The 26795-nt window shown below is 51.0% G+C and overlaps 1 protein-coding gene across 4 annotated transcripts in view; it reads right to left on the bottom strand.

Annotated features, from left to right (window-relative positions):
• Nucleotides 1-26302, bottom strand: part of SULT2B1 (sulfotransferase family 2B member 1) — a 37822-nt gene extending 11520 nt beyond the window's left edge. Inside the window, exons 1-7 of one of the 4 annotated variants that reach the window (XM_038753065.1) lie at nt 26261-26302; nt 22395-22549; nt 13962-14031; nt 12879-12959; nt 11409-11540; nt 6151-6293; nt 4859-5067 (exon numbers count right to left, since the gene is read on the bottom strand). In XM_038753065.1, coding sequence (XP_038608993.1) covers nt 4859-5067; nt 6151-6293; nt 11409-11540; nt 12879-12959; nt 13962-14020 — 624 coding nt within the window. In that variant the 5' untranslated portion in view covers nt 14021-14031; nt 22395-22549; nt 26261-26302. Of the gene's footprint in view, nt 1-4858; nt 5068-6150; nt 6294-11408; nt 11615-12878; nt 12960-13961; nt 14032-22394; nt 22550-26160; nt 26180-26260 lie in introns of those variants that run through there. The other 3 variants (XM_038753066.1, XM_038753067.1, XM_038753068.1) reach the window with 3 other exon arrangements.
• Between the last annotated feature and the right edge of the window lie 493 nt (nt 26303-26795).

Raw genomic sequence — 26795 nt, 5'->3', positions numbered from 1 at the left:
GTAGTGAAGTGACTTGCCCAAAGCCCCATAGGAGGCCCATGGTGGAGCTGGGACTAGAAGCCAGGTCTTCTCACTCCCGGGTCTGTACTCTTTTCACTGGGCCACATGGCTACTGCTTCCCTATCAGTCACCTCTGAGGAAAAGGGTCCCGGAGTCACTTTGACTGTCTCTTCAGATCGTTGGCTTAGTGGGTAGGGGGGTAGCCAAAAAGCCAACAAGAAACTGAATGGCGTCCGGAAGAGGAGCGGGGATTTTAAAACCGTCCAACTCCCGTGGCTCATGGCTGCATACAAAGGAAGAGGTAATGGAAGTGGAGAAGAAGCCCGGGGAGGGCAACCAGGATGATAGAGGAGGGGATGGAGAAGAAAGGATAGGGCTGTTCGGTGTGGAAAGAAGATAATGGGGGAGGTGAGGCAATTGAATTGTACATATTTTTTACTCTATTTATTTATTTATTTATTTTATTTGTACATATCTATTCATTTTATTTTGTTAGTATGTTTGGTTTTGTTCTCTGCTTCTGCCTTTTAGACTGTGAGCCCACTGTTGGGTAGGGACCGTCTCTATATGTTGCCAATTTGTACTTCCCAAGCGCTTAGTACAGTGCTCTGCACATAGTAAGCGCTCAATAAATACGATTGATGATGATGATGAAGTTGACGAAATTGTGAAGGGTCGGGGGGCGGGGGGGGGACACGGAATTGCCGTTCAGCAAACGCCACAATGAGAAGGAGGTTTGGGGAGGCTTGGTGAGGCTTGAAGGGGATAGCAGCAAAACTAACTGAAGGGAGGACTTGGCCCAAGTGGGTGGCAAACACACGGAATTCTTGGCCAGGGGAATTTGGTGCAGGCTGAAACATTTCAGCAGGTTCGGCAGCGGAATGATAATAATGATAACAATAGTATTTGTTAAGTGCTCATAATAATAATAATATGATATTTGTTTAGTGCTTACTACATGCCAGGCACTGTTCTAAGTGCTGGGGTAGATACAAGTTAATCAGGTTGGACACAGTCCCTGTCCCACATGGGGCTCCCAGTCTTAATTCCCATTTTACAGATGAGGAAACTGAGGGCCAGAGAAGTGAAGCGATTCGCCCAAGGTCATGCAGCAGATAAGTGGCAGGGTCAGAATTAGAACCCATGACCTCCTGACTCACAGTCCTGTGCTTTGTCCATTAGGCCATACTGCTTCAGACAAACTTATGGGGAAAGTTTGGAGACTAAGGAAAGAGGTAAGGATGTTTCATTTCTAAACACTGGGTGGGATATTGATCCCACTGGGTGGGATTAGAAGCAGCATGGCTCAGTGGAAAGAGCACAGGCTTGGGAGTCAGAGGTCATGGGTTCTAATCCCGGCTCCGCCACATGTCTGCTGTGTCACCTTGGGCAAGTCACTTAACTTCTCTGAGCCTCAGTTACCTCGTCTGTAAAATGAGGATTAAGACTGTGAGCCCCACATGGGACAACCTGATCACCTTGTATTTCCCCTGGCACTTACAACAGTGCTTTGCACATAGTAAGTGCTTAACAAATGCCATTATTATTATTATTATTATTATTATTATTATTATTATTATTATTATATTGAGGAGCAGAATGGCCTAGTGAAAATAATCTGGGCCTAGGAATCAGAGGACCTGAGTTCTAATCCTGGCTCTGCCACTTGTCTGCTGGGTGGCCTTGGGCAAGTCATTTCACCTTTCTGTGACTCAGTTCCCTCATCTGAAAAGTAGGATTTAAGACTGTGACCCTCATGTGGGACAGGGACTTTGTCCATCCTGATTAGCTTGTATCTACCCCAGCGCTTAGAACAGTGCCTGGCACATAATAAGTGCTTAACAAATACCTTTTTTTTAAGAAAAAAAAAGAGTGGGAGTCATAGGATTTGGATTCTAATCCTAGATCCACCACTTGTCTGCAGTGTGACCTTGGGCAAGTCATTCACTTCGCTTCTCTGTGCCTCGGTTACCTGATCTGTAAAATGGGGATTGAGACTGTGAGCTCCGCATGGGGACAGGGACTGTATCTGAATCGATTTGCTCGTATCCACCCCCGTGCTTAGTACGGTGCCTGGCACCCAGTAAGAGCTTAACAAATACGATTGAATGAATGAATGAATATGTATATATTCATATATATATATATATATATGTATATATGTTTGTGCGTATTTATTACTGTATTTTATCTGTCCATATTTATTCTATTTATTTTATTTTGTTAATGTTTTGTTTTGTCGTCCGTCTCCCCCTTCCAGACTGTGAGCCCGCTGTTGGGTAGGGACTGTCTCTAGATGTCGCCAACTGGAACTTCCCAAGCGCTTAGTACAGTGCCCTGCACACAGTAAGCGCTCAATAAATACGATTGAATGAATGAATGAATGAACAAATACCCCAATTATTATTTTTATTATTAGGTAAAATTTGACTGGGACGAACTCTGAGGCTCACTGGTTGCCTGGATCTGGTTCAGAGAGAGAGAGAGAGTGTGTGTGTGTGTGTGTGTGTGTGTGAGAGAGAGAGAGAGAGAGAGAGTGAGACAGTGTTGTATGTGTGTATGTGTGTGTGTGTGTGAGTGTAAACTGGAGATGATAGATAGGGAGCCAGCTTGCCTCTTCCTGCCTCTTGGTGCTGAGATCTAGGGACTGTTAAGGCTACTTGTAATCACAGACACCAACTCAAACCCCCGAGATGGGCGTTCACCCTCCTGGAATTGGCACTGTGGGGGAAGAGCCTTTAGCTTCGCCTGCTTCTAGGTAGGGTGGGCAGCCTTGGCCTTGGAACCAATGGGAGCCTGCTGGAGTTGTTCCTGCTGGCATCTTTTTTTTAAAAAAAAACAACAAAAAACGGTATTTGCTAAGCGTTTACCATGTACCAAGCACTATTCTAAAGCGCCGGGCTAGATAATAATAATAATAATTGGCATTTGTTAAGCGCTTACTATGTGCAAAGCACTGTTCTAAGCGCTGGGGAGGATACAGGGTGATCAGGTTGTTCCAATTGGGGCTCACAGCCTTAATCCCCATTTTACAGATGAGGGAACTGAGGCCCAGAGAAGTTAAGTGACTTGCCCAAGATCACACAGCAGACATGTGGGGGAGTCGGGATTCGAACCCATGACCTCTGACTCCAAAGCCCGGGCTCTTTCCACTGAGCCACGATATTCAAGTTGGACTCAGTCCCTGTCCCACAAGGAGCTCGCAGTCCAGGTAGGAGAGAATAGGACTTAATCCCCATTTTACAGATGAGGAAACTGAGGCCCAGAGAAGTGAAGTGACTTGCCCAGTGTCACACCCAGTGGACAAGTGGTGGAGCCTGGATTAGATCCCGGTCCCTCTGATTCTCAGGGCCGTGCTCTCTCCACTAGGCCACGTTGCTTCTCATCAGTGCTCTGCACACAGTAAGCGCTCAATAAATACGATTGATTGATTGATTGATTGATCTGGGGCTTCCACAGCCGGACTCTCTCGAGTGGCCGCAGCTGAAGCCGAGCTACAGCCGGGCCCCCGGGTGGAGGGGTGAGGGGATTCTCCCCAGCCGGGAGGCCAGGACCCCTTGAAGCCACGTCCCGAGTCCGTGACCACGTAGGGATTCAGTTTGAACCTGGGGATTGTGTTTGAACTGAGGTGGATTCCGAGGTTACAGGGCTGTCCCAGGGGGAATCTCTGTCCCTTTAATTAGAGGTACAAAAGGGCAGCTCTGACACTGACGCTTCCAAGAGTCTCTTCCATTTCCGAGCTGACAAAACCTCCCAAGTCACTGGTCTGGACGGTGGGACTCTCCGTGCTTTCCAACAGAGAGAAGCAGAGAGAGATGGAGAAGTAGAGGGAGGCAGTGTTGCCTGGTGGAAAGAGCCCGGGCCTGGCCAATCAGCAGACCTGGGTTCTAGTCCCATCCCCACCACTTGTCCGCTGTGTCACCTTGGGCAAATCACTTCACTTCTCTGTGCCTCAGTTACCTTATCTCTAAAATGGGGACTGAGGCTGGGAGCCTCATGTAGTGTGGCTTAGAGGATAGACCACGGGCCAGAGGGTCATTAGGACTTGGGTTCTAATCTCGACTCCGCCCCATGTCTGCTGTGTGACCTTAGGCAAGTCACTTCACTTCTCTAGCCCTCAGTTCCCTCGTCTGTAAAATGGGGATTAAGACTCGGAGCCCCAAATGGGACAGGGGCTGAGTCCATCCTGATTAACTTATGTCTACTCCGGTGCTTAGAATATGCCTGGCACATAGTAAGCGCTTAACAAATACAATATATTATTATTATCATTGTTATTATGCAAAACCTGGGCTATATGCAACCCAATTAGCTTGGGTCTACCCAGTGCTCAGTACAGAGCCTGGCACATAGTAAGCACTTAATACTATTACAATACTATAATATCACAATCTTTTAGACTGTGAGCCCACTGTTGGGTAGGGACTGTCTCTATATGTTGCCAACTTGTACTTCCCAAGCGCTTAGTACAGTGCTCTGCACACAGTAAGCGCTCAATAAATACGATTGATTGATTGATTGATTGATTACAAACAAACCCAACAGCATTTATTGAGTGCCAACCATGTCCCCCATCTAGACTGTGTGCCCGTTTTGGGTAGTGACTGTTTCTATATGTTTCTGACTTGTACTTCCCAAGCACTTAGTACAGTGCTCTGCATGCAGTAAGTGCTCAATAAATACGACTGAATGAATGAATGAATGAATGAATGAACCATGTGCACAACACTGTGTTGAGCATTCAGTAAAAAAGGAGAACATAGAAATTGGAGACAGATAAGGATCCATCCTCTTTCTTCTTGGTGTCTGAGGGTTTCCTCTTCTTACTCCCCTACCCAGCCCCGGTCGGCTGACTCACCTTGGCATTGGAGCTGAAGAAGGACTTGGCGAAGAGCTGAATGGGGAGGTGGGAGGCGATGAGGCGAGGTGGGGGGCGGTTCTGCAGCCTTTCGGGCCCCACCACAGTCTCGTACCATGGGGCCCGCTCCCAGTTGGGAACCGAGCGGGCCCAGGTGGGATCGCCGTCGTGCAGGATTAGGCTCAGGACCTCGATCATCCAGATGGTGCCTGGGGAGGGAGAAGGAGGTCGGCGGGGGCAGGGTTGGGGGTGGTCCCGGGCCTCCCTGAGTTTCACGGGATCCCACTGCCAGAGGGCACCTGCCGCAACGTGTTGTCCTTAGGCCGTGAACCCCATGTGAGACAGGGACCGTGTCCGACCTCTAGACTGTAAGCTCGTGCGGGCAGGGAACGTGTTGTATTGTACTCTACCAAGTGCTTAGTACAGGGCTCTGCAAACAGTAAGTGCTCAGTAAAGAAATGATTGATTGATGTGATGATCTTGTATCGACCCCAGGGTTTAGTTCAGTGTGTGGCACATAGTTAAGTATTTTAAAAATTAAGTTATCGTCATCACCAGCATTCCATCCAAGCAGACAGAGAGGTCAAGGGGGCTGGGGTCTTTTGGCCGGGAAAGTCTGCTCTGGGTAGTTGAAGCCGGGGCGGACTGAGGGAGCAGAGGGCCCCTGGGAGCCATGGAGACCATAGCTAACCTGATTACTTTGTGTCTCCCCCAGCGACTGGCACACAGTAAGTGCTTAACAAATACCATAATCACTGTGCTCCCAGGGAATACCCCTCCCTTGAAACCTGGATTACCAGGGGGACATGTCTACTGTGTCATCTCAGGCAAGTCACTTCACTTCTCTGGGCCTCATCTTTAAAATGGGGATTAAGATTGCCAGCCCCATGTAGGACAGGGACTGTGTCCAACCTGATTTGCTTGTACCCACCCAAGCGCTTAGTACAGTGCCTGGCGCATAGAAAACATTCAACAAATACCACAGTTATTACTGATATTATTATTATTACATTTCAAGGGGCAGAGCCAGGATGAGGGAGATCAGAGAGATTGAGGGTCGAGAACAGAGGGGCTGGGACTCGGTTGGCCCTTTCCAGATTTCAGATTGGCTTAACCATCCCCTGCTCCTCAAGCTTCGGTCACCCAAATTTGGGGCAACTGAGCATCCCCTCTAGACTGTCCTGGATAGGTCAATGAAAGAAGGGGCGCTTCCATCACCTCGGGCTCCTTCTCGCTCCCCTCGGCCCTTTCGCGAAGACCCTCCTCCACCGCCTCCCTCCAGGTTCCGGTACCTGATTTGGGGTAGGTGACGATGAAGATGTCTCCGTCCAATGCTTCAAACTCATTCTCAGCGAAGGAGAGGCTCTCCGGGGAATAGATCCCGATGGGGAAGTTGATGCCCTTGTATTTGAAATAATAGCTAGGCACCTTCTTACTGAGGGAGGGGAGAGAGAGAGAGAGAAAAGCCACAGGGGTTGGTTAGGGTCCCGGCCCGCTCCATCCTCAAAGAACAAAGGATGAAGTTCGAAAAAGGGCAGAGGAGAGTCGAGGGTGGGGAGAAGAAAGGAGGCACAGAGAGGGGGGAACTGAGGGGAATTGGAAGGCAAGGTTAGAAAATGAGACAAGGCCTCAGCCTTCAGAGAAAACACAGGCCACAGACTTGTGACTTTGATGTCAACAGTCTCTATCAGCTTGCAGTCTCTCCTCCCAGCTCGTAGTTTTTACTCCTTCCAAAGTGCCCAGCTTCTCGCTCTTGACCCTCCTCCTCCCAACCCATCTCTCAGCTAGCTCTCTTCCTCCCTTCAAGGCCCTGCTGAGAGCTCACCTCCTCCAGGAGGCCTTCCCAGACTGAGCCCCTTCTTTCCTCTCCCCCTCGTCCCCCTCTCCATCCCCCCGTCTTACCTCCTTCCCTTCCCCACAGCACCTGTATATATGTATATATGGTTGTACATATTTATTACTCTATTTATTTATTTATTTATTTTACTTGTACATTTCTATCCTACTTATTTTATTTTGTTGGTATGTTTGGTTCTGTTCTCTGTCTCCCCCTTTCAGACTGTGAGCCCACTGTTGGGTAGGGACTGTCTCTATGTGATGCCAATTTGTACTTCCCAAGCGCTTAGTACAGTGCTCTGCACATAGTAAGCGCTCAATAAATACGATTGATTGATTGATTGATTGATTGATCGCTCCTGGCTTTTCCCCCACCGGAAAGTCCCTTTCCTTCAGTTTTGCCAAGCCAAGGCCCTCCGCACCCTTCAGAGAAGCGGTATGGCTTAGTGGCTGGGAGACAGGAGGACCTTTTCGAATCCTGGATCCACCACACATCTGCTGTGTGACCCTGGGCAAATCACTTAAATTCTCAGGACCCCAGTTACCTCTTCTGAAAAACAGGGATTAAGAGTGGGAGCCCCATGTAAGACAGGGACTACGTCCAACCTGATTAACTTGTATCTACCCCAGCGCTTAGTACAGTGCCAGGCCCATAGTAATCATTTAACAAGTACCATAGTTGTTATTGTTATTCAAATGCCCACTAAAAAGTCAACCCTTCAACGAAGTCTTCACAGATCAATCCCGCCGCCATTCCTAGTCATGCCAGCCCTGCTGTCATCTCAGTCATTGTTGTATTACTGATTGGTGCATTTGGGTTTACTCTCTAGGTCTAGTCTCAGACTTTTTTTGAAAAAGGTATTTGTTAGTGTTTACTATGTGCCAGCGCTGGGGTAGAGAAGCAGCGTGACTCAGTGGAAAAGAGCACAGCTTTGGAGTCAGAGGTCATGGGTTCAAATCCTGGCTCCTCCAATTGTCAGCTCTGTGACCTTGGGCAAGTCACTTAACTTCTCTGTGCCTCAGTTACCTCATCTGTAAAATGGGGATGAAGATTGTGAGCCCCACGTGGGACAACCTGATCACCTTGTAACTCCCCAGCGCTTAGAACAGTGCTTTGCACATAGTAAGCACTTAATAAATGCCATTATTATTGTTATTATCTCTCACACAGTAAGGTGCTCAATAAATACGATTGAATGAATGAATCTAAGCTAATCATCATCATCATCATCAATCGTATTTATTGAGCGCTTACTATGTGCAGAGCACTGTACTAAGCGCTTGGGAAGTACAAATTGGCAACATATAGAGACAGTCCCTACCCAACAGTGGGCTCACAGTCTAAAAGGGGGAGACAGACCATGTCCCACATGGGGCTCACAGTCTTACTCTCCATTTTACAGATGAGGTAACCGAGATCCAGAGAAATGAAATGACTTGCCCAAAGTCGCACAGCAGACAGGCGGCGTCACCAGAATTAGAAGCCAGGTCCTCTGACTCCCCAGGTTCGTGCTCTTTCCACTAGGCCATGCTGCTTACTCACTTCAAATATGACACATTGCCTCGACTTCCGTCTGCTTTTCCCATTCTGGGACAAACTCTTCAACGGCAGGGATCATGACATCCTACTTTTGAATGTCCCAAGCACCTCCTACGGTAATCCCCAGTACAGTGCCCTAACTAACAAGGTTCTGCCAGGGGACGTTCTGGATGTATTGTTATAATGAAGAGTGGCAATGGAGGTCAGAGAAGGACGCTAGACTGAAAGCTTGTTGTGGGTGGGAAATGTGTCTGTTTATTGTTGCACTGAACTCTCCCAAGGGCTTAGTACTGTGCTCTGCACACAATAATTGCTCAATAAATGAATGAATGAGAGACCGAAAGGGGTGGGGGAGATCCACAGTTCAGAGGAGAGAGATGGGGGATTGGGGGCTTGTACTTCCCAAGCGCTTAGTACAGTGCTCTGCACACAGTAAGCGCTCAATAAATACGATTGATTGATTAGTCTTCATTCCCCTCTCCATCCCCCATCTTACCTCCTTCCCTTCCCCACAGCACCTGTATATATGTATATATGTTTGTACATATTTATTACTCTATTTATTTATTTATTTATTTTATTTGTACATATCTATTCTATTTATTTTATTTTGTTAGTATGTTTGGTTTTGTTCTCTGTCTCCCCCTTTCAGACTGTGAGCCCACTGTTGGGGAGGGACTGTCTCTATATGTTGCCAACATGTACTTCCCAAGTGCTTAGTACAGTGCTCTGCACACAGTAAGCGCTCAATAAATACGATTGATTGATTGATTGATTGATTGAATGAGATCTAGGCGGGAGGAGTGAGAGGGGTCAAGATTAGAAAGAGGAATCAGAGGCCAGAGAGGGTTTGGGATTTGGAGAGACTGGTGATCGGTCTCCAGACTGTAAGCTCACTGTGGGCAGGGGATGTGTCTGTGTACTGTTATATTGTTGTCTCCCAAATGCTTAGCACAGTGCTCTGCATACAGTAAGCGCTCAATAAATGCAATCGAATGATCAGACACCCATACAAAGCCCCGGTGATAAATGACTGTGAGCCCGTTGTTGGGTAGGGACCGTCTCTATATGTTGCCAACTTGTACTTCCCAAGCGCTTAGTACAGTGCTCTGCACACAGTAAGCGCTCAATAAATACGATTGAATTAATGAATGAATGAATGACTGTGGGCACAGTGATGGTGCAGAGTGTGTGTGAGGGGGGAGGACTGGAGAGTAGAAATCAGACCCTGGTGTTAGAGATCAGAGCGAAGGACCGGGAAGTGAACAGACCCATCGGTGAGAGTAACAGGAGGGAGAGCAGAGCCTTGAAAATTCAGGTGCGATAATCATGGTCCAGCCTGAGAAACGTGAGGAGCAGTGCGGTCTACTGGAAAGAGCACAGACCTGGGAGTAAGAGCACCTGACTCTAATGCTGGATCTGCCATCTGCCTGCTGTGTGACCTTGGGCAAGTCACTTCACTTCTCAGGGCCTCAGTTTCCTCATCTGTAAAATGGGAATTCAATACCTGTTCTCCCTCCTTCTTAGACTGAGCGCCCCATATAATAATAATAATGATTGTATTTGTTAGGCGCTTACTGTGTGTCAAGCACCGTTCTAAGCACTGGGGGAGAATACAAACTAATCAGATTGGACTGATCAGATATCCCACATGGGGCTCACAGTCCTTTAATCCCCATTTTACAGAGGAGATAACAGAGGCATAGAGAAGTTAAGGACTTTGCCAAGGTCACACAGTAGACAAGTGGCGAAGCCGGGATTAGAACCCAGGCCCTTCTGACGCCCAGGTCCGTGCTCTAGCCACTAGGCCGTGCTGCCTCCTGTCCCGCGTGGGACGGGGACTGTTTCCAACTTGATTAATTTGTATCTACCCCAGTGCTTAGGAGCTTAAAACAGTGCTTGATACACAGTAAGCGTTAACAAATACCATTAAAACAGCCCAAACTCCATACAGTTTCAGAGGCCCAAGTTAGGACTCCTGCCCTGTCTCCCTTTCCCTCTCTTCTCCTGTCCCTTTCTTCTCCCCCTCTTCTTCTCCCCTCTCCTTCTCCCTTTCTCTGTCTCTCTCCCCTCCATCCTCTGGGCTGTCCCCATCTTTAGGACACAGTGGGAGGAGAAAGAGTCACCTGGTTCTGTCCAGTCTCTCCCTGAGTGGGTGGTATGAAGCGACTTGCCCAAAGTCACACGGCAGACAAGCGCACCCCAACTCCCAGAGGGGGAGGGGAAGGCAATGGAGGAATGGCGACTCAGGATGGGAAGCTGGGAGAGGAGAGGAGCCGGGAGGGATGGAGGGAGGCTGGGAGAGGAGAGGAGCCGGGAGGGACGGAGGGAGGCTGAAGGGGAAACCGTGTGACCTAGTGGAAAGAGCCCAGTCCTGGGAGTCAGAGGACCTGGGTCCTAATCTGGGCTCTGCCACTTGGCTGCCGTGTGACCTTGGGCAAGTCACTTCTCCTTTACCTTTTCTGTAAAATGAGGATTAAGACTGTGAGTCCCACATGGGGACATGGACTGTGTCCAACCCGATTTGACTGTATCTTCTCCAGCGCTTAGTATGGCGCCTGATATGTAGTAAGTGCTTAAAAAATACCATTAAAGGCAAGAAAAAAGGGACTGGGGGCCTGTCTTGAGGTCCTGGGTGATTCTCCCAATTCAGGTCTTGATCCCAAAGTGTCCAGCTCCTCAGTCCTGGTCTCTGCATTGCTTCCTTTAGGATCCCAGGGGTCCCGTGAACACCTGAATCTTTCCTGCTTGGCTTCCGGTTCCCTCAAGGACCCTCATGGCTCAGTCCCATCTCCAGGCCTGTCCTTCCCTTCTCCCCAGCCCACTTCTCCAAGGACTTGACACATCAAATTCCAATGCTCCCTTCCCCCTGCACAGGTCATTCAGCTCAAAGATCCTCTCTCCGCCGCCCAACCCACACCCTGGATTCTCCCCTCTCCAGGGCCTTGAGCTGCCCTCACCGCAGCCTACGCACAAGCCAACATCGGAGTGCTGCCCATTTTGACCCAAATGAGACATTCATGAAGCTCCTCAAAGAGATGGGAAGTTGGGATTCCTGGGCCCCTGAAAGAAGCACAGTCTGGAGCACCTTCCTGGGCACCCCCTCCCAAAACCCGGTCCCTGTTCCCCTCCAAGACCCCCGGCCCGGGTCCCCAGCTCCTGCTGTTCTCTTACCTGATCTCTGCCGGGGGGTCGGGCCTTGAAGCATTCCAAAAGGCAGAGATGCGTGACTCCAGGGGGGCCTCCATGGTGGGGCTGTGTGGGACGTGGGGTGGGGCCGGGCAGCAGGGCCGGGTGGATGACCGTCTGGCGTGGCGGAGGAGAGAGTGAGGCTGAACGCCCCAGAGCCACCCGAGCTGCTCCCGGCCGCTGCCTCCGCCGCTCTGAGCTAGAGGCTGGGAGGGGCGGGCTGAGCCGGTTCTCCCGGCTGCTACCCACGCGGGCACCTGCCCCACCCCTGGGCATTGGGATTCTGCCCCGCCCCCCCACCCCCCAACTCACCTTGGTTACCGGGGAGGCCCAGAAAGGGGGAGGCGTGGGGCCTGGGAGTGGAGGGGAGGACCAAGATGTCCCATCCTCCGGCCTCCACCCATCCCTGCCAAAGTCCTCTGAAGCCCTCATGCGTTCCTTCCACTAATCCCAGCTCCTCCCTTCCTGTCAGGATCCCGCTGCTCTCGGGAAACCAGGCATCCCCTTTCCCAGCAGCCTCCCCTGACCAGGCCCAACCCCCCGCTAAGGAAAACAGCTGCCTAGTTCCCCAGTCTCTGCCTCCACCGGCCCCCTCATCCCCTTCTCGGTTCTAAACGCGCCATGCAATGGGCAACATTGTCTTGCAAGATGGCTGGGAAGGACGGGGGGTGGGGAGGGGTCCGCAGAGTGGGGTGCTTGGACACCTGTGTTCGGGGAGGGGAGAAGCCCCAAGATGTGGGAGCAGGGATGGGGCGCTTGGGACTGGGATGGGGCTGAGGACCTGGACACCTGGGTATCGTTCCCCAGTCCAGCTGTCCCTTCCCTCCCTCCCCCTGGTCTCCCAGGGTCTCCTTCCTAGGCTTCCATTTCCTCTACTGGGTCCCGCCGGTCCAGGCTGAACAGCGGGATCCTGGACGATGGGGGCGGTGGAAAAGGGACGGTCAGGGAGGAAAAGAAACCGGAGGCGGACTATGTCCTGGAGCATCTGTCTCCGGAAAGTCCCATCTTCTGAGACAGAGAACAAAGGGCAATAGAGAGAGGAGAACAAAGCAAGAGGGTGAAGGAGCCGGGCAGGCAGCGGGAGGAGAGATTTGCGGGCCGGGCCGGGCCGCGGGGCAGGGAGGGGGTGTTGGTGGGACCAGGGGCACACGGTGCCCTCTCCTCCTGCGGCAGAGCCTCCGGCTGCAGGTCGGGGAGGGGGTTGTCCCTGAGCCCCACCCTTCCACCCCTGCCACCCAGGGCAGTGGGCTTTCTGATCCCAGAGCCTGTTTTCTCTGACCCCAGGGCCCCCGCCTTGTGACCTCACCCTTGAGCTCCCTCTCCCTCTCATGGCATGAAGACCATAGGGTCTGGGCTCCATGCCGAGCCCCCAGTCGGGGCTGAGTCCTTCCCGCCAGGCCTTTCCCATCCTTTTGGCTTGGGGTGACCCACCTCTCAGCCCCACAATCCCCTCACCTGCTTTGTCTCCTCTCCAGGCTTCTTCCACCGAACCCAAGGTCCGGCTCAGTCCCTCTGATCCAGGCAGAGAGCTGGCCTCTGGAAGGGAAGGTGGAGAATAAATAATAATAATAATGATGATAATAGCGGTACTAGTAAAACACTTACTGTCAAGTACTGTTCTAAGAACTGGGATAGATACAAGGTAATCAGATTGAACACAGTCCCTGTCCCACATGGGGCTCACAATCTTAATCCCCATTTAACAGATGAGGTAGCTGAGGCCCACAGAAGTGATTTACCCAAGGACACACAGCAGACAAGTGGTGGAGCTGGGACCAGAACCCAGGTTCTTCTGCTTCCCAGGCCTATGTTTTATCCATTAGGTCACAACGCTTCTCCATGCTGCCCTAGGTTTGCCCGATCCAGGAGCTCTGCCCCCCAACATCAGACCCGGACCACCCCTGACTTTCTAGATCCCCCAGTTGTGGTACTTGTTAAGTGCTTACTATGTGTCAGGCACTTCCCTAAGCGCTGGGGTAGATACAAGCAAATCGAGTTGGACACGGTCCCTGTCCCCCATGGGGCTCACGGTCTCAATCCTCACTTTACAGCCGAGGGAACAGAGGCCCCGAGGAGTGAAGTGACTCGCCCAAGGTCACATGGCTGACAAGTAGCGGAGCCAGGATTTGAACCCAGGTCCTCTGACTCCCAAGCCCGTGCCCTATCCGCTAGGCCACGACGCTTCCCAGCTTGGGAACCCGTTGAGACAGGTCCAGTCCTGCTGAGGGTAGGGGCGAGGGGTGGGAGCGGTTCAGGGTCCAATACCCCCCAACTCCCGTGCGCCCATCAGCCCCCTCGCACGTCCGCACCTTTACCCTCGCCCTGGAGCCTGCCCGGCGGCAGCCCCAGAAAACCCAACCCAGAAGGGGATTACACAAGCAGCCATGGAAACCGGGATGGGGCTGAGGGAGGGAAGCGGAGGAGGCTGGGCAGGATCAAGGGTGGCGAGAAAGGAAGGATCCTCTCTCCTCACGGCCAACACCTACTCCCCTCGTTCCCGGCTTTCGGCTCCCCTCCCTGTCCACCTCCAGGTCTCACCCCTGTCCTGCCCCTGGCCGGCTGGCCTCTTGGCTTTGTCCTCCGCCCGGCTCGCTCATGCTTGGAGATTCTAGGACGAAAGATACAGTGTCATCACTTCCCAGGAGTCAAGTCCAAAAGTGACCTGAACCTGAGGCTGTTGGTTGGTTTGCTCACTTTGTTCAAGAGCTGGCTCCCAGCTCTGCCACATGTCTGCTGTGTGACCTTGGGCAAGTCATTTAGCTTCTCTGAGCCTCAGTTACCTCATCTGTAAAATGGGGATTAAGACTGTGAGCCCCACGTGGGACAACCTGATCACCTTCTATCCCCACCCCAGCATTTAGAACAGTGCTTTGCACATAGTAAGCGCTTAACAAATGCCATCATCATCATCATTATTATTATTATTAAGAAGCAGCGTGACCTAGATAGAGCCTGGGCCTAGATAGACTCCTGAGCCTAGGAGTCACTAGGACCTGGGTTCTAACCCTGGCTCAGCCACTTGTCTGCCATGGGACCTTGGGGAAGTCACTTCACTTCACCTGGGCCTCAGTTCCCTCATCTGGAAACTGGGGATTAAGACTGTGAGCGCTATGTGGGGCAGGGATTGCATCCAACTTGAGTAACTTGTATCTACCCCTGGACTTAGAACTGTGCTTGACACATAGTAAGCATTAACAAATACCATTAAAAAAGGGGGGAACTATTGACTTGAGTGAGAGAGTTAAGGGGCCATTTCCCTGCTCATCAAACAATAACTCCCAACCTCCGGCTTCTGGGCTCTCTGATAGCTCTCTCCTCCCCTTTCCACGCTCTCCTCCCCAGGTCTCACTCTTGGGCCGGTCGGTCTCCCCTCCTTAGGTCACAAAGCTCCATGAGGGCAGGGAATGCGTGTCTTGTTTTTGTTGGACTCCTTCCCAGCACTCAGTCCAGTGCTTCGTGTGCAGTAGGTAGATACTCCAGAAACACCCCCAACTGATTAATTCACTCCTCCCCGGCTAACCTCTTAAGTCAACCTCGCTCTCGACTCTCCTGTCTCCGATGAGTCGTACACACCCTTCCCCCTGCGTGAAACACCCTTCCCCTCAAATCCGCCAGACCAGGTCTTTCTCCACCTTCAAAGCCTTCTGAGCCAGCAGATCCCACACGAGGCATTCTCCTTCCCACGACTCCCCTGGCTGGGTCACCTCATCTCTCCCTCGCCCATTTACCTATTCACGTTTGACTTCCTTTTATTTGGAATCAGCTGTGTTTTCCTCTTGTTCTCATTGAATGTGAGCAAATTGGGACTGCCCGCCTCCCCTTGTCTGTCGTAGGCTCCTTGAGGCCAGGAACTGTGTTTTAGTTTTGCTGTATGCGCCCAAGGGTCTGGTCCAGTGCTCTGCACATGACAGACGCTCTGTGAATTTGGATGATGAGGAGGAGGAGGAGGAGGAGGAGGGGAGCCAGGACATCTGAGGAAATAGGATCTGGGAGAGGCAGCCGGAGCTCTGAGGTGAACAGAGGCTGAACAGGGAAGCCAGGAGTTGTGGGGCACAGTCCCAGGATTCCTGAGGGGAGTGGAGACGACTTGGGAGGAAAGCCAGGGGTGGGAGGGCCAGACGTGGGGAAAGTTTAGGTTTGGGGGAGGATTAGAGAGCCTGGCCCTGTACCGGGAATCCAAACCCCAAAGAGGCAGAGAGTCCAGAACAGGTGGGGAACCAGAGCTGACCCCTCACGGAGCCCATATCCCTGGGGGTCTCGGGGCAGGCACCGCTGGACTCGACAATCGAACAAATTTCCTGGAGCTGCCCTCCTTCACCCCCGACCCTGCCCCTCCTCTAGAGGGTAAGTTTGTTGTGGGCAGGGAACACGTCCACCAACTCTGTTGTACTCTCCCAAGCATTCAGTACAGTGCTCTCCATCAGTAAGCGCTCAGTAAATGCCACCTAATGACTGATTTTTCTTTTTTGTATGGTATTTGTTAAGCGCTTACTATTTGCCAGGCGCTGTTTCATATGGGGCTCACGGTCTCCACCCCTGTTTTACAGATGAGATAACTGAGGCCCAGAGAAGTGAAGTGACTTGCCCACACAGCAGACAAGTGGCGGAGTCAGGATTAGAACTCAGGTCCTTCCGACTCCCAGTCCCGTGCTCTACCCACTAGGCTACAGTGCTTCTGACGGCGTGATTGATTGACTGATTGCCCAGGTCCAGGCTGAAATCCTTCCCACTGGGTCCCAACAACAGCCTCCTCACAGTTTCCGCACCACCAGCCTCTCCCTGCTCCTGTTTGCCCTTTTGCCCCGTACCAGGGATTTACTTCATTTTATTTAATTTTTAATGGCATTTGTTAAGGGCTCACTATGGGCCAGGCACTGTACTAAGCACATCTGTAAAATGGGGATTGAGACTGGCAGCCCTACCTGGGACAGGGACTATGTCCAACCCAATTTGCTTGTATCCACCCAGCACTCAGTACAGTGCCGGGCATGTAGTAAGCGCTTAACAAATACCACAATTATTATTATTATTATTATTATTAGGTCTTCTGACTCGCAGGCCCCTGCTCTTTCCACTAGGCCATGCTTCTTCCCTTTACCAGAGCAATACTCTTACCAGGAAACTTTTCCAACCAAAATTTTAAACTCCTGAACGGAGCTTTCAAGACCTAAGACCACTTACTATCCCCCTTCCCTGTAATAATAATAATAATAATGATGATGGCATTTGTTAAGCACTTACTATGTGCAAAGCACTGTTCTAAGCGCTGGGGTAGATGCAAGGTAATCAAGTTGTCCCACGGGGGGCTCACAGACTTAATCCCCATTTTCCAGATGAGGTAACTGAGGCACAGAGAAGTGAAGCGACTTGCCCAAAGTCACACAGCTGACAAGTGGCGGAGCCAGGATTTGAACCCACGGCCTCTGACTCCAAAGCCCGGGCTCTTTCCACTGAGCCACACTGCTTTCAAAACCTAAGACCACTTACTATCCCCCTTCCCTGACTGCTCTTCAGTCAGTCAGTCATTCATTCATTCAATTGTATTTATTGAGCGCTTACTGTGTGCAGAGCACTGTACTAAGCGCTTGGGAAGTACAAATGGCAACATATAGAGACGTCGATAATATTTATTGAGCGCTGTCAGTGTGCTTTCTTTATCACCACTGTTAAGCACGTACAGTGGACAACGCACTCTACCAACTACAAGCCCCGGGGAAAAAAACAGAAATATCGAATCAGACACAGGCTCTACTGGCTCTTACTTGGATACCCAGTGGAGTCAGCCTCATGGGGAAAGAAGTAATGGGTAAATTCTGAGAACCCGCCTAGCCTAGTGGAAAGAGAACGGGGCCGGTAGTCAGGAAACCTGGGTTCTAATCCTGGCTCTGCCGCTTGCTTGCTGTGTGATACTCGGGCGAGCCCCTTAACCCCTCTGTGCCTTAATCTGTAAAATGGGGATTTAAAACCTGTTCTGCCTCCTGCTTCGACTGTGAGTCCCACGTGGGCAGGGATCAGGTCTCATCCGACTGCACGTATCTCCTCCCGTAAACTCGTTGTAGGCAGGGACTGTGTCTCTTTATTACTATATTACTCTCCCAGGTGCTTGGTACAGTGCTCTGCGCATGGTGAATGCTCAATAAATACCACTGACTGACTGACTAAGCTTCTTGTGGGTAAGGGCCGTGTCTACCAACTCCGCTGTACTGTACTCTCCCCTGCACACGGTAAGCCCTAAAAAAAAAATGACTAATTGATTGATCACTTCAGTGCTTGGCGCATAGTAAGCGCATAACAAGCCCCACCGCTATTATTATTCAATTCAGCAGAAACCACAATTCCTCAGCAATGGTCCATTACTGCTAGGAGGGACTGGTTCTTGGGCTTCTAACTTCTCCTCACCGACCCATCTGCTCCCGCTGCCCCTTCTCCCCTGGTGAGGCGGGTGGACAGGGAAGCTGGGAGTGGGAGGGGAAGACGCACGATCCCTCTTTCCAATCCTCCAGCCAGGCAAACCTCTTTTCCATCCCCGTCGCGTGATTCTCCTCATCAGTCCATCAGTGGCATTTATTGACTGCTTACTGTGAGCGGAGCACTGTATTAAACGCTTGGTAGAGTGCAATGTAACCGAGTTGAGAGACGGGGTCAAGTCAGGGTCTAAGCCATTCTCCTCTCCTGAAATGTCCCTCCCCTCTCCTGTACCCAAGACACGCCTCTCCCCTCCCGCAAAATCTCGCTAGAAAAATAGTAATAATAATGATAGTCGTAATTGTGGTACCGGTCAAGTGATTACTATGTGCTCAGCAGTGCACTAAACACTGGGGTAGATAATAATACTAATTATGGTACTTGTTAAGCACTTACTATCATCATCATCATCATCAATCGTATTTATTGAGCGCTTACTATGTGCAGAGCACTGGACTAAGCGCTTGGGAAGTACAAATTGGCAACATATAGAGACAGTCCCTACCCAACAGTGGGCTCACAGTCTAAAAGGGGGAGACAGACAACAAAACCAAACATACTAACAAAATAAAATAAATAGAATAGATATGTACAAGTAAAATAAATAAATAAATAAATAGAGTAATAAATATGTACAAACATATATACATATATACAGGTGCTGTGGGGAAGGGAAGGAGGTAAGATGGGGGGGATGGAGAGGGGGACGAGGGGGAGAGGAAGGAAGGGGCTCAGTCTGGGGCCAAGCATTAATAATGACATTTATTAAGCGCTTACTACATGCAAAGCACTGTTCTAAGCACTGAAGCTTAGCATTGTTCTAAGCGCTGGGATAGATACAAGTTAATCAGGTTAGGCACAGTCCCTGTCCCACATGGGGCTCACACTCTTTATCCCCGTTTTATAGACGAGGTAACTGAGGCTCAGAGAAGTGAAGTGACTTGCCCAAGGTCACACAGTCATTCATTCCTTCAATCGTATTTATTGAGCACTTACTGTGTGCAGATCACTGTATTAAGCGCTTGGAAAGTAAATTCAGCAATGAAGAGAGACAATCCCTGCCCACAGCGGGCTTACGGTCTAGAAACACTAGCAGACAAGTGGCGGAGCCGGGTTTAGAACCCATGTCCTTCTGATTCCCAGGCCCAAGCTCTACCCACTAAGCAACACTACTTGCCATCAATACGATACAACCAACTCAGTCTTCCCAGAATCACCCCAGCTGGCTTTAGGCATTCTGGCAACCCCTCCACTCCGGTGACTGTTTTGTACATCGTTTGAGCATTTCCTTAGCCTGGGTTCTCCTGGCTCTTTTTATATGTATAAATATGTATATATGTATATATATATATATATCCCTTCCCCACAGCACCTGTATATATGTATATATGTTTGTACATATTTATTACTCTATTTATTTATTTATTTTACTTGTACATATCTATTCTATTTATTTTATTTTGTTAATATGTTTGGTTTTGTTCTGTCTCCCCCTTCTAGACTGTGAGCCCGCTGTTGGGTAGGGACTGTCTCTATATGTTGCCAACTTGTACTTCCCAAGCGCTTAGTACAGTGCTCTGCACACAGTAAGCGCTCAATAAATACAATTGATTGATTGATTGATATGTTCCTGTTTTCATTTTCTGGTACCTCTGTGTCCGGAGATCTGTCCCCGTCCCTCTTCCGCACGTCGAGAGATTTTCCGCCTCTGACTTTCTCCGTCTCTGGCCCTAGAAGTTTGTGGTTGTGGGTCTCTTTGATTGAGCCTGAGACTGGATCTGTGCATCTTGTCTCCCCCATTATTTTATCAGTCCCCTGAAGGTGGGAACTGAATCCTCTCCACAGAGCCAGGAAGAAAGGTCTCGCTCGTCCCCCTCTCCATCCCTCTCATCTTACCTCCTTCCCTTCCCCACAGCACCTGTATATATGTATATATGTTTGTACATATTTATTACTCTATTTATTTATTTATTTTACTTGTACATATCTATTCTATTTATTTTATTTTGTTAGGATGTTTGGTTTTGTTCTCTTTCTCCCCCTTTTAGACTGTGAGCCCACTGTTGGGTAGGGACGGTCTCTATATGTTGCCAACTTGTACTTCCCAAGTGCTTAGTACAGTGCTCTGCACACAGTAAGCGCTCAATAAATACGATTGACTGACTGACTGACTCTTAGTGGCTGCTCGGGATAGTCTAAGGATGGACCCAAGAGAAGATGACCGAGAGGAGATGGGTGGGGGCATGGGTTTGTGGACAGCGTTGAAAGTATCTCTGGGAAGCTGACGAGGCTTAATAAATCAAGGCTGATAAGCAGGCGCAGTGGTTAGCGCTTCCTACTGTGTATGACCCTGTTGGCTGTGTGACCCTGGGCAAGTCACTTCACTTCACTGGGCAAGTCACTTCATAGACGTGGCGTGGCTTAGTGGAAAGAGCCCGGGCTTGGGAGTCAGAGGTCGTGGGTTCTAATCCCGGCTCTGCCACTCGTCTGCTGTGTGACCTTGGGCAAGTCACTTCACTTCTCCGTGCCTCAGTTACCTCATCTGTAAAATGGGGATGAAGACTGTGAGCCCCACGTGGGTCAACCTGATTACCTTGTATCTACCCCAGTGCTTAGAACAGTGCTTGGCACATAGTAAGCGCTTAACAAATACCAACATTATTATTATCCACTTCTCTGTGCCTCAGTTACTAAAATGGGGATTGAGACTGTGAGCCTCACGTGGGACAGGGACTGTGTCCAAATGGATTTGCTCGTTTCCACTTCAACGCTTAGTACAGGGCCTGGCACGTACTAAGCGTTTAAAAAATACCATCATTATGATGATGATGATGATGATTATTATTCCTATGGAATTCTCTGCCTGTCAAACCAAAGGCTAATCTGGCTGGGGAGGGAAATTAAAGCTGCTGAGTTTCTTCAGTGACCTTTGGAGGGGTTGTGGCTCCCAAGAGCCCCTCAATTCAAACCCCCAAGTTTCTGATCCAACTTAGCTGCGCTGGCCACCTCACTCCCTCTCCCGCTCCCCAAAAGAACCTCACCAACCGCGGGGGCTGGCTCTCCTGCCTCCCAGCTATTCACATGCCATTCCCACTCCTGGAATGTTCTCCCCTCTCTTCTAACACCCCGTCTTTCTAAATGATTAAAATTCCACCTCTCCCAGGAAGCTTTCCCAGTTGAGTGCCACCTTGCTCCAGTCACTCGATACTCCCCCGCACTGGTGGACACAACTGTCTCTGTCTCCTTCTTCGTCCCTCCTACTCAGCTCCCTGCCTCCCTGTCAGTCCTCCCTCCTGGGACTTCAGGCTCCTTGGAGACATGGGAAGGGGCTTCCAGGGGCCTGTGCTTCCCCTCCTTTTTTTAAATGGTATTTGTTAAGCACTTATTATGTGTCAAACACTGTCCGAAGCGCTGGGGAAGGCACAAGCTAATCAGGTTGGACACGGTCCATGTCCCACATGGGGCTCCCAGTCTTAATCCCCGTTTTACAGCTGCGGCAACTGAGGCACAGAGAAGCGTAACGACTTGCTCAAGGTCACACACAGCAGACAAGTGGCGGAGCCGGTAATCGAACCCAGGTCCTCTGACTCTGTGATCTCTCGACCAGGCCACGCCGCTTCTCTTTCTCACCATTTTTTCTCCTGCTTCTCCCCCTGGTGCTTACTGTGGGGCTCTGCTCCCAAGGTAATAGCGATAATAGTACTCATTGAGCACTTTCTGCATCAAGACCACTGTACTAAACGCAGGGAAAGAGTAGGCAAGTAGCAAATAGACACAGACCCGAGCCCTCCAGGGGCACCCAATCTATGACTAGAGGTTGATGGGAGGGCTGGGGACGGACACACCGGGAGGAGAGGCAGTGTGGTCTAGTGGATAGAGCCCAGGTCTAGGACTCAGAAGAACCTGGGCGTTAATCCCAGCTCTGCCACTTGCCTGCTGTGCGACCTTGGGCAAGTGATTTCATTTCTCTGGGCCTCAGTTCCCTCATCTGTGCAATGTAGATTAAAACTGTGAGCCCTGTGTGGGACAGGGACTGTGTTCAATCTGATTATCTTGTATCTGCCCCAGCGCTTAGTACAGTGCTTGGCACATGGTAGGTGCTTAAGAAATACCATAAAAACAAGAGGAATGAAATAATAAAACATTAAAAAGCATGAGGGGCACACTCTGCTCCTCTCTCTGCCTCACCCTCACAATCCCTCCACACTCCAACTCCGCACTTCAGCTGGGGCTCTTTGGACCAGCTGAAAACTACAACCTGGCTCTTTATGGATAACGGTTAGGAAGACAATGTGGCCTACTGGGAAGAGCATGGGATGGGAAGGCAGAAGACCTAGGTTTGAGGCCCAGCTCTGCCCCCGGACTACGGTGTGACCTTGGGCAAGCTGCTTCACCTCTCTGGGCCTCAGTTTCCTCATCTGTAACCCCACAATCCACAGTCCAGGCTAGGGAATGACTAGGGACTTCGGCCGAGAGCAAACAGTGCGGAAGATCAAGGGAACTCACCAAGATGGGGAGAGCAAGGAGAGAAGTCTTTGAGTCAACTTCCTCTTCTTGGCTTCCTGCGCTGAGTCTCCGTAGGGCTGGCACGGAACACGAGCTGTCTGAGGATGCGGGTCTTACCGGAAGATGAAAATGAAAGGACAAAGGGAGCCTGCACCCTAGAACGTTAATGAGCAGGAGTTCGTTAAGGCAAGGAGGAAGGTGGAAGCCGCAGGTGAGCGTGAGCTCCAGGATGATTCGTAGCGGGGAAGGCCCCAAGACAGAGGCCAGATGGTCAGGAGGATGATGGAAAAGAGAGCCAAGGGCTAGAGGACGTGGGGACTGGTGGGGGGAAGGCTGAGGTCGGGGCCGGTATCCCTGAGTCCTGGGGAGAGGAGCAGTGGTTTCCGGAGGAGAAACTGGGTTCGGGAGGGATTAGGAAGCAGAGTGGCATAGTGGAAAGAGCCCGTGCCTGGAAGTCAAAGGACCTGGGCTCTAATACTGCCTCCACCCCTTGTTTGTTACATGACCTTGGGCAAGTCACTTTACTTCTCTGGGTCTCGGTTTCATCATCTGTAATGTGGAGATTAAATCCTCCTCACTCCCGCTTACATTGTGTCCGACCTGCATATCTGGTATCTACCCCGGCACTTAGTACAGTGCTTGGCACAGAGTAAGCGCTGAACGAGAACCAGGAAAAAAAAAATGAGGACATCTCAATGGAAGCATCACAGTGTTGAAGCCTCTGGAACTTCTCGCCGGCTCTGCTTCCCATCATGCTTTGAGATCCTCCCTGGGTGAGGTGGGGATGACATACCTGAAACCCGGAACATCTTTTCCCCACCTCTCAGAGGGTTCCCTCTAATCAGCAGCCCCATCAAGGGTGTGGGGTGTTGCAGAGCACTCGCCCCCAGAACCCCACCTCGATTACTCCATGCCAACCACTCCCCGTCCTTCACGCCCAGGCCCGATACCATCGTCCCAAAGCCACAAACCCCCTCCTCCTCCCCAGTCTCGGCGGAGTCACCGAGCAGACACGACACGGGCCTGGGCGCAAGAAACATCTGGGCTTCTTGAGGTGAACAGGGCTGAGGGGGAATGAGAGTGGGGCCTGTAGAAAGGAAGGCACAGGGAGTCAAGTGGGACACTTGGGAGAGCGGGTGCTAGGGGGCTAGATACCTGTGACCCTGAAGGGCTGGCCCATTTGGCTTCTTGAAAGGAAGCAGGGCCTTAGAGGAAAGCAAGAGCTGGGGCCTGGGAGTTGAAAGAGACAGGGATGGGGCGGAGCAGGGGAGAAAGCAACATCTGGAGGGCCAGAGGCATATTAGTACAGTGCTCTGCACACAGTAAGCGCTCAATAAATACGATTGAATAGGTCTTTGCAGGGGGCGAGGGGGGCAGGGGGTAAACTCGGGTCTCCCGATGGGATACAGGATGCCTGGGTACCTGGCTCCTGAGCCAAACTAAGAAGTCCACAGGGCTGCTCCCAGCTCAATCCAATCCAGTGACGCGCCAACCGGCCCAACCAGCCAATCCAGCTTCCCTATCTGCCTGTCCCCTTCCCCCTCTAGCCCCCACCTCTGGCTTCCTCTCTCCCCTCCCTTCCCTGCAGCTTCTCCGGGGAACAGTAAGACAATGAGACCTATTCCCTACTCGAAATGAAGGGGCGGAGAGGGACTGCTGGGGGCAAGGGAGGGCAGCAGCCAGGGGTAGCTAAGGGGAGTTTGGGGGTGGGAGAGAGAAGTAACCTGAACACTGAAGGACCAGACGCTTGGGTCCTCGCTGGGGGACGGGGGTGGGGAGGGGGTGTCAGGGGCTGGAGGGCAGGATGCCTGTGTCTCTGTGAAGTGCGGAAGCTAGAGAGATCTCCCCCGGAGGCTGACGTGGCGGGATGCCTGGGATGCCTGAGTGAACCATCTCCTCCTAATGGTTTAAAATGGTCTTAAGATGGTTTAAGATCTCCTCCTGAGATGGTTTAAGGAGCTGGGAGTCCACTCCTCCCATGCTGTGGCCCGGTTAGCCAGGTGGAGGCGTTGCTGGAGGTCGGGGAGAAAGGCCCAGACAATTCCTCAGCTCGGCTCACTTCCTCAAAAGCGTCTGCCCCGAAGCCAGGGCGAAAGGTCGGGGCCCATGACCCGCCAGGAATTTATGAGGGAAGATGACGCTGGAAGAGCCACCCTCCCCTTTCATCTCCAGCGTTGGAAGCCCAAACTCCCCCCCCGCCACAACCCTTCTGCCTCCCTTCCCCTCAAGAGCCTCAAGAGGCCTCCAACAAGGAAGCCCAAACTGTCCCCCTCAAACCTTTCTGCTTCCCTTCCCCTTAAGAGCCTCAAGAGGCCTCCAACAAGGAGGGTACCTTGACTTCTCTGCGCCTCAGTTCCCTCATCTGTAAAATGGGGATGAAGACGGTGAGCCCCCCATGGGACAACCTGATCACCCTGTAACCTCCCCAGCGCTTAGAACGGTGTTTTGCACATAGTAAGCGCTTAGTAAATGCCATCATCATCAAGGAGGGGTCCCCAGCTCCATCCCTCATCCCCACCTCCATCCCCATTGCTCTCTCTAGACCCTCCCCAAGCCTTCCCCGGTGAAGGCTAGACTGTGAGCCCACTGTTGGGTAGGGCCCATCTCTATATGTTGCCAACTTGTACTTCCCAAGCACTTAGTACAGTGCTCTGCACACAGTAAGCGCTCAATAAATACAATTGAATGAATGAATGAATGAATGAAAGGCTCCATTCTCGTTGCTCCACTTGGGCCCCCAACAAAGACGGGGGCTAGATTTGGATCCTGGCCCAGCCACCCAGCAGAAACCTCCTGGAGACCCACCTCCGGCCCCACTGCCCTCGCTGTCTCCCCAATGCCGCTCAATCAATCAATCAATCGTATTTATTGAGCACTTACTGTGTGCAGAGCACTGTACTAAGCACTTGGGAAGTACAAGTTGGCAACATATAGAGACAGTCCCTACCCAACAGTGGGCTCACAGTCTAAAAGGGGGAGACAGAGAACAAAACCAAACATCCTAACAAAATAAAATAAATAGAATAGATATGTACAAGTAAAATAAATAAATAAATAAATAGAGTAATAAATATGTACAAACATATATACATATATACAGGTGCTGTGGGGAAGGGAAGGAGGTAAGTTGGGGGGGATAGAGAGGGGGACGAGGGAGAGAGGAAGGAAGGGGCTGAGTGTGGGAAGGCCTCCTGGAGGAGGTGAGCTCTCAGTAGGGCCTTGAAGGGATGAAGAGAGCTAGCTTGGCGGATGGACAGAGGGAGGGCATTCCAGGCCCGGGGCTCAGCACTGGGCCCAAATGGGCCTAATGGCAGACACGTTGAACCATCCTATCAATCAATCATATTTATTGAGCGCTTACTGTGTGCAGAGCACTGTACTAAGCGCTTGGGAAGTCCAAGTTGGCAACATATAGAGACAGTCCCTACGCAACAGTGGGCTCACAGTCTTAAAGGGGGAGACGGAGAACAAAACCAAACATACTAACAAAATAAAATAAATAGAATAGATATGTACAAGTAAAATAAATAAATAGAGTAATAAATATATACAAACATATATACATATATACAGGTGCTGTGGGGAAGGGAAGGAGGTAAGATGGGGGATGGAGAGGGGAATGAAGACTAATCAATCAATCGTATTTATTGAGCGCTTCCTGTGTGCAGAGCATTGTACTAAGCGCTTGGGAAGTACAAGCCCCCAATCCCCCATCTCTCTCCTCTGAACTGTGGATCTCCCCCACCCCTTTCGGTCTCTCTTTCACCTCATTGATTTTTGTCACCCTCCCTCTCCAACTGCCCCCGTTTCTCTCTGTTTCCGTCGATCTTTCCTATGGCTGCTGTAATGGCCCTCACACCACTTACCGCCCTTTTTCCTCCCTCACACGTTCCCTCACCCGCGTGCGCATGCGCCTCAACCGCTGGGCGGGAGCACGCGACGACTCCCTAGGGCGGGGTGGGGGGGAGGAGAGAGTCTGCCCGGAGACTAATGATGTCACGAGGCCCTACGTGATCTGATTGGTCGCTCTCACGCTAAAGGAAGGATGGCGACCGCGGGCCCTTCAGACGACAGCCAGCAGGGGGCGTGGCTGTTCGGAACCAGCCAACTGCCTCCTTTGCCCCTGGTCTTCCTCAATCAATCAATCAATCAATCAATCAATCGCATTTATTGAGCGCTTACTGTGTGCACAGCCCTATACTAAGCGCTCAGGGATCCAAGCTTTCCCCCTCCCTCACCTCCCACCCCTTCACCAGCCCCCCAATTTCCCCCCTTATATTCATCTTTGAGAAGAAAAAAGAAACCATTACGGGCAGTCTACCATCCATTTACTTATCATTATTGTCTGTCTCCCAGGAAGCTCCTTGTGGGCAGGGAACGTGTCTGTTTATTGTTATATTG

Source organism: Tachyglossus aculeatus, chromosome 10, assembly GCF_015852505.1.
Source record: "Tachyglossus aculeatus isolate mTacAcu1 chromosome 10, mTacAcu1.pri, whole genome shotgun sequence".
Lineage (NCBI taxonomy): Eukaryota > Metazoa > Chordata > Mammalia > Monotremata > Tachyglossidae > Tachyglossus > Tachyglossus aculeatus.
The sequence above is the reverse complement of the archived record's forward strand: the minus strand, read 5'-3'. Positions and strand labels throughout refer to the sequence as shown.